This window comes from Vigna angularis, chromosome 1 (assembly GCF_016808095.1).
Source record: "Vigna angularis cultivar LongXiaoDou No.4 chromosome 1, ASM1680809v1, whole genome shotgun sequence".
In the NCBI taxonomy this organism is placed as follows: Eukaryota; Viridiplantae; Streptophyta; class Magnoliopsida; order Fabales; family Fabaceae; genus Vigna; species Vigna angularis.
The window spans coordinates 56,082,214-56,088,974 of NC_068970.1; the positions used below are offsets into that span (position 1 = coordinate 56,082,214).

The following is a 6,761-nucleotide window of genomic DNA, read 5'->3' on the forward strand; positions in this document are numbered from 1 at the left end:
TACGATGGAATCAACATTCTTTATCTTCTAACATATGGTGCAATCACATCTCTAATGTGCCCTTGTTCGTGAAATGGTCTTTGGATAAACCATTTATTAAAAATAATTTATTTCATTAAAAATCAATATATTATTGGAATAAAGTAAATAATGAAAATATATAAGGATAAAAGAATATATTAAAAGAAATAAATTAAATATTAAATAATAGAAACATAGAAAGAAAACTAGTTTATTAATAAAATAAAATTAAGCAATAGATATGTAAAATGAAAAGGACGGTTTGAAATAACTTAAAAGGGAGCATGTTCTCCTTTATTGCTCTTGTAAATGATGTATTATTGATTCATACAATTCCAATCATTCAAACCACACTCTGATGCTAATTTTCCTTTGAGCAGAAAAAGAAAGAAATGGAAGAGAAAAATACAAGCACACCAATACAAGCCTTCATAGCAAAAAAAGGAAAAAAAAGAAAAAAGAAAACCACCACCACCACCATATTCCCTCAACCTTCCGTTTTATCTTCTGTATGCAGCAGCACTATGAATGGCAAATATGTAGAAAAGCTGTGTAGCTGAAAGTATAATTATAAAAGACTCCATTGTTTTCTGCAAAATTGGACATTTCAGAGGTCTGAATGATGAACAAATACTACAAGAATGCTATTAAGAAAGTAAATGAATCTTCCTGTCTTACCAGACGTGCATTTCTTACACGAAGTCCAATCTCTTTCCAAGCAAAGCTGCATAAATTTGATTCTGGTAAGATAAGTGAAATAATCCTGCATAATTATTTTTTGGGAGGGGGTGAAGAATAGAGAAAACATTACCCCATGGCCAAGAGTGTAAGAGTCCAAGCCATGGTAGCAACTGAAGCTGCAGATGGTAAGCTCTCAGCAGTCCACGACCGGATATGAGTGATTCCTGATATTGCTGATGCAGCACCAACCACTCCAGCAAGCAAAGCAAATGTTACAAAGAATCCAGTGGAAGCATTTCCCATTGGGAAGAATAAGGGTGAAAAGTGTGCTGGCAGTTTTAATTCTGGACCTGCAAAAATAGTGTCTTAACAGCATAAGCATGCTGAAGAAACATAATGGTTGGTTGGTTGCATTGGAGGAAACATAGGGACATTATAAATTTCCTCACCTATGATAAAACCATGATCTATTGCTCTGTTCATTGCCCATCCACCAATGCCCAAAACTACGGCATACATGCAGAAGTTCAACACCAAAAGAAGGGTGGCAATGGGCTTCATTTGCTCATTAGCCATGTTTTCTAGATAAGTAAAAGGGTGCTGGGAACAAGAAAAGTGTTATGCTATGGGATTTAAGGAACCTTAAAAGCAGTGAAGGAAAGGCTATCCAAGGAGCAGGAGATGCATATGTTTTGTACAAATGAGAGTTCCTATAAATATCTGAAATGGATAAAACAGAAGTTTGGGTTCTTTTCTTGACAAGGCTGCTAGTTAGTTCAAAAGCTCCATGCAGGTCTGTAAAGATGATGCTTCATAGCCACACTTCACATCTAAATATGACTGATTCTTACTTGCCTCATACTTGCCTCATACTTTTATGGTTTGTTTAACTGTAATACCTTCTCAACAGGCAACATCTTAATAGTTGTCAGTAGTTTGTTCTGTGAGGCTAGTCATATTCTTTTCCACTCCTTCACTCTTCTCATTCACAACACTGGCCCCAATCCCAGTTAAAAAAATCTTACACTGTTTCTAATGAATTTAATAATAATGCCCAAGTATTTATTATTTCGTTTTATAAGCTAGAATACCTGTTTGGTTTTATGAAACAGTTGTTACTAACCCAAGAAAAAAATATCAGAAAAATTAGTTGAAAAATGTACATTTACTATTTAATATACAATGAGAAAATTATATAATGGTCATATAAACATAATTTTCATAGCAATAAATTATATTATAACATCAGCAGCGTCCAAAAGACATTTAATTATAAAAAGTACTCAAGTTTGTATACGTTGGTATTGATATGGTCTGTTTTCGAATATCTTCTAAGCCATCCATTATTTTATTACATGATACAAGTTGAAGTCTCTTTTAAATTAACTAAATTTAACTTTGAAATTAAATCTAAAGTACAAAAGACAAATGAAGCTTTTACGGAGATCTTTTGATCGTTCGTCTTGATCCTCGAGTTCTGTTAATTCTGTAGTTTTATATATTTTTACCTTTGATTCGCAAAAGAACATAATGCCGATCTTTAAAGCTCTAACGTTCAGGATATTATTGAGGTATGCTTCATTCTTCTTTATAAGAGAGCACTCCAAAAAAATTACTTTTATCAATATTTCTTAAAAGTTCGTTCAGACCCTTTTAACCATGCGCGGAAATGAATATTTTGAGAAAAAAAAAAGTATTTTACAGTTTTTTAAAATGACAGGGTCAAGCCCAAGCATAGGGAGTTCAAGCAAACTTACATTGTTACTTACCAAGATAAATGGGTTAGAACAGCACGGAGTCAATATCGGTTAAGAAACCAGGAAGAAATTTTTTATTAGAGGGAAATATTTATCACACTCAGACTATAGAGTTCGTTATTAAAAAGAAATAACCAATGTGTGAATCATATAATTTATTCATCAGCTCTGAGTCTCTTTCCTCTTTTTCTTCACTAGTTTTTGAGTTCTGGATAAATAATACGAAAACAAATTTTCATTCAGAAAAAGCAGTCGCCAAAGTAAAATCTACTGGGTTGGTAATTACCAATAATGAAGGAAAACTAAAGCAACCTTCACTAGTTGCCCCTTCTCTGCAGCAGTACACTGTCACGTTCCATGCATGCAAAAATCAAACTACAAATTATTATGGCTGATAAACCTCAGGAAGCTGAAGACCAACACTTGAAGCAGATTTTCCAAGAGTCCTTTTCACTTCATCTGATCTATCCACGGCAATATTGTATGAAAAAAGTAAATCCTGCAAAAATTGGCAATAGTGATGCATGGTCAAAGAGACAGACTCATATAACGCAGTTTTTCAAGAAAATATATATATTGCAAACATAAAATGAGTCAAAACAAGATGATATCTGCATTCATTTTCTCCTGGCTCAGACACGCCTCGGTGTTGTTGATCACTGGTAAAAAAACACATCCTCTTCCACGTTTCTTATTTTCGTTTAATATGAGTGCCTTATCTAAAGTTGTTGAGGGTTGACAAATCAAGCTTTTAACTGAGCTAGTTCGTGTAAATCTCATTTGACAAATAATAACTGCTCAATCAAACTTCTTACCCACAGTCATAAACAAACGACTATTTAAAATTTAAAGGAAAATGTAACAGAAAGTAAATAATACCTTCTGATGGTGTACACTGTTAAGAAGAAAAGTATAATCACGAGCAAGTTTTATTTTCTGTTGGACAGCCACACCATCAGACAAATTTTTGTTGTTACGGAACTCCGAGGTTACAAATTTTAAAAAATGACTCTTGTTCTCTTCATTCCCAATATGTTTCTTGACCGCCTTGAGAAGATGGCGATAGATACTAGCCGTGTCGGATCTCATTTGTTTCTATCAGTATCCACAATCTACTTTCCTGCACAGGATGCCATATTTTAAATATTTAGGAATCTTATTAGCAGAAAATAAATAAAAAAACTAGAACTAAATGATGAGAGGATGGGGAGGTATAAAAGAAAGCAATTCGACTGGAGAGAACAAAGAAGGTTTACAACAGAAAAAAGAGCATAAAATTTCATGGGAACAAAGAAACAAAGAAATGATAAAGAAAATTATTTGTATGGAACACAGATATTCAATCCTTTTCATATTTGATTCCAAGACGTACAAAATAAAAGTACAAACCAGGATCAACCTTAGGTTTTGGTAGAGTTACTAATTCAAATAACAGGCAATATCAACAGATGCTAAAAATTAATTCAAGTTCATAATACAGCAATTTTCTTTATTAGAAAATCCCAGAAGACACGCAGAATTTTTTTTATCCTATTTGATGTATAACAATTCTATTACAGCATACACAAACAGATTTTACAAATGATGTAACTAGTTCAAAACAACTTGACTTATTATGCTGAAGGGAAGATGTGATAACTCAAATTTGAAGTCAATTCCATCCACAATTGCAATTGATGGTGGAAATACTTTGAATGAATCCGTGATCACTCTAAAGAAAATCTGGCTTGAACATCTAGCTAGCATGTTTTCCGGATTCTTGCTCTGCCAGTGCTGTCACAATACATCCGTGAAATATCACGATAAGAGGCAACTAAATTCTTTGAAAATAAAAATCTAGGTGTGAATTTCGAAGATGCATTTTAAAATCTACACAATTCATTTGCTTCACATAAATCCCTTCAGTTGCGAAATGTGTTTGTCCAAATAGAGAAATTAAATTCCCTTAATTGACAGAATCCCTATTAGGATAAACTAACTGATCTTCAAAATCAACGATAATTTTGATGTATTGTGTATCTTTATAGGCTATATATACCGGGTCACAAAATATATGTAGTCTAATAAGCTACTAATAACAATAGCAGGAGGCATCTCCAAAGAAATTGCTGCAAATATTTATATAAATAAAATTGAAAACTGGACCTCCTAAATCACAGTACGTGGTCATCCTCGCTTCTTCAGAACACACATCAAACAGTTTGTGGGCAAAATCAAATATATTGAAAAAGTGCAATGTAACAAAAATCTGAAGCATAACGGAATGGACAAACAAATGAGGAACTAAACGAGTGGGTATTTTACATCATACAAGGAAATTTCCAAAGAGATAGATTGAACGACCCTAGCACAGGAAAATAAATCAAATATATAAAACTCAGATCCAAAAACACAAGTATGATAAGGGTTAGAAAAATAAACACAGCAGGTAAAAAACCTATGAATAACAGAACACAAACTACGAATAACACATAATAAACAACAAAATAGCCAGGTTTAGCACCTATGAAAATGCACGAGGTAAATTGAAGTAGTGGAAGCAAAGCAACTATATTTGAAGACAGAAATAGAATCAGCGCTGCTTACTTCCGTCGCTACTGCCTGTAGATGAATGATACTGAAATCAAAGCCTTTTGCGTCCCAAACTAATTTGTCTCCACCTCTGTTTATATATATATATATATAATTATTAAAGTTATATGTTATAAATAGATGTATTAATTGGTTTGAAAGGTTTAATAAATTACATTAATAAGTAAATTTTATATTATTATATATTAAAATATTGATGTGAAAATTTAGAATATTAAAATGTATAATTATATGAGGTCAGTATTGGTAATGTAAGTTATTTTTTCATTAATTGACTCTGTGTATTATCATTGTTCTTTAATTTCATTAAGTAATAGTAGATTTTTTATTGTATACTTATGTATTTTGGTATAAAATTTATGTTTGGTTTTGTTTTAAATGCATTACATATGCAATTGTAAATTGGTATTACAAGATGAAGGTCCCATAGCAGAAGTGGGTGTTGCAGGATAAGTTCATCATTTACTGCATTAAATGGAAGGTATGGGTCTGTTTTTGAATTTCAAAATTGGTCAATTACTTATATGTTTGTTCTGTTTGCACTGGATTGAAACATAGATGGTTAATTTGGATTGGTGACTCTAATTTGAGCTAATAATGCTAAGGAATGATGGTGTTTCAATTTAGGTACCGTCAAAGAAGCTATTAGTAAGTATTATAGTTGGTTAATTAAATTCCAATTTTATGTTATCAATTTAATGATCATATTATAGTCCTTAAATTTAGTACTAAAGATACAAATATATGTTGATATGAATAACGAAATAAATGAAGATAAGAATATATGTCTGCGAATGTTTTGTTCTCCTTAAGATATACATAAGAGAGTTTACATGAAGCCTAGGTGCATATTTGGTACATGTTACTGCATTGGTTGTAGAATTCCAAGGTTTCTTTTGGTTGTCCTGTATCTTTAATCCAACTTTGTTTTGAACTTTAGATATTGTATACATTCACCCAATATACAATATTTCCACTAAACCTCGAGCACAACATTTGTACTATGAAAAAAAGACAAAAAAAAAAAGAAAACTTAAATGCTTACTTCGTTTCCAAGTTAAGAGGTAAATTTCTGTTTAATATCCGATTTTAAAAATGCATCTATTGAGTCCCACAGTTGTAAAAATTGTATAAAAAGAAGTCCCCTCCGTTAAATTAGTTTAATTTAACTCCAGTGTTATAAAATCTGACTTTTTTTCTTCTCTCTCATATTTTTCTCTCTATTCTTTTTCCAATCATTCATCTCGATGGCTCTCTTCTACAACTCCTTCTCTCCATCTCTTCTGCATCATCCCTCACATCTTTGTCGCCAATTTTTGTGTGCCAAAGCTTCCTTAAGCTCTTCCTCCCACGAATCTAAAGCACAACAGAGTGCTTCTTCTGGAACTTCCGCCGCCACTGCTCCTTCTTCCTCCACCTCTTTCGTTGAGTCTAGGCCCCCTGACCCCGCCTTCAACTACGCCATCGCCAACCCCAACGGCAGCCCCCTAGTTAGGTTCGTTCGAGCCACCGAGTCTTTCATTGAAAAGGTATTGCTCCATCTTTCTCTCCTTTCTATCATACCACTGCGTTTTTCATACATAAGAAAAAAAAAGTATGCCTAACTTTTACCTAATCTTGTTAAACAACCTGGATTGTATTCCTTTTTTTTAATATCAGTAATTAGATTTATTTTTTCTTTTACGCGCATTATGTACATAAAACTTATAT

General features: G+C 32.7%; 2 protein-coding genes across 4 annotated transcripts; both read right to left on the reverse strand.

The window, feature by feature from the left end:
- Positions 1 to 291: 291 nt before the first annotated feature.
- On the reverse strand, positions 292 to 2,490 carry LOC108339560 (membrane protein PM19L). Its single transcript, XM_017576706.2, has 4 exons — positions 1,152 to 2,490; positions 833 to 1,052; positions 700 to 745; positions 292 to 611 (listed from the first exon to the last, which is right to left on the reverse strand). Exons 1-4 carry the CDS (start codon positions 1,276 to 1,278, stop codon positions 522 to 524), a joined length of 483 nt encoding a protein of 160 aa, XP_017432195.1. The 5' UTR covers positions 1,279 to 2,490; the 3' UTR covers positions 292 to 521.
- Positions 2,491 to 2,613: 123 nt separating this feature from the next.
- LOC108336742 (uncharacterized) lies at positions 2,614 to 5,115 on the reverse strand. Of its 3 annotated transcripts, XM_052871966.1 has the most exons (4): positions 5,046 to 5,084; positions 4,099 to 4,232; positions 3,339 to 3,579; positions 2,614 to 2,958 (listed from the first exon to the last, which is right to left on the reverse strand). In XM_052871966.1, exons 3-4 carry the CDS (start codon positions 3,546 to 3,548, stop codon positions 2,845 to 2,847), a joined length of 324 nt encoding a protein of 107 aa, XP_052727926.1. In that variant the 5' UTR covers positions 3,549 to 3,579; positions 4,099 to 4,232; positions 5,046 to 5,084; the 3' UTR covers positions 2,614 to 2,844. The 3 variants fall into 3 exon arrangements, with proteins under 3 accessions (XP_052727926.1, XP_017428698.1, XP_017428702.1); XM_017573209.2 differs by lacking the exon at positions 4,099 to 4,232 and having other exon boundaries at positions 5,046 to 5,115; XM_017573213.2 differs by lacking the exon at positions 4,099 to 4,232 and having other exon boundaries at positions 4,963 to 5,103.
- Between the last annotated feature and the right edge of the window lie 1,646 nt (positions 5,116 to 6,761).

Excerpts from the sequence above, each read along its gene's own strand:
- LOC108339560 (XM_017576706.2), bottom strand. The coding sequence starts at position 1,278 with ATGGCTAATGAGCAAATGAAGCCCATTGCCACCCTTCTTTTGGTGTTG. Across the intron at positions 1,053-1,151 it reads AGATCATGGTTTTATCATAG|GTCCAGAATTAAAACTGCCA; the intron begins GTGAGGAAATTT and ends CTATTTTTGCAG. Across the intron at positions 746-832 it reads CTTACACTCTTGGCCATGGG|CTTTGCTTGGAAAGAGATTG; the intron begins GTAATGTTTTCT and ends AAATTTATGCAG.
- LOC108336742 (XM_017573209.2), bottom strand. The coding sequence starts at position 3,548 with ATGAGATCCGACACGGCTAGTATCTATCGCCATCTTCTCAAGGCGGTC. Across the intron at positions 2,959-3,338 it reads ACAGTGTACACCATCAGAAG|GATTTACTTTTTTCATACAA; the intron begins GTATTATTTACT and ends CAATTTTTGCAG.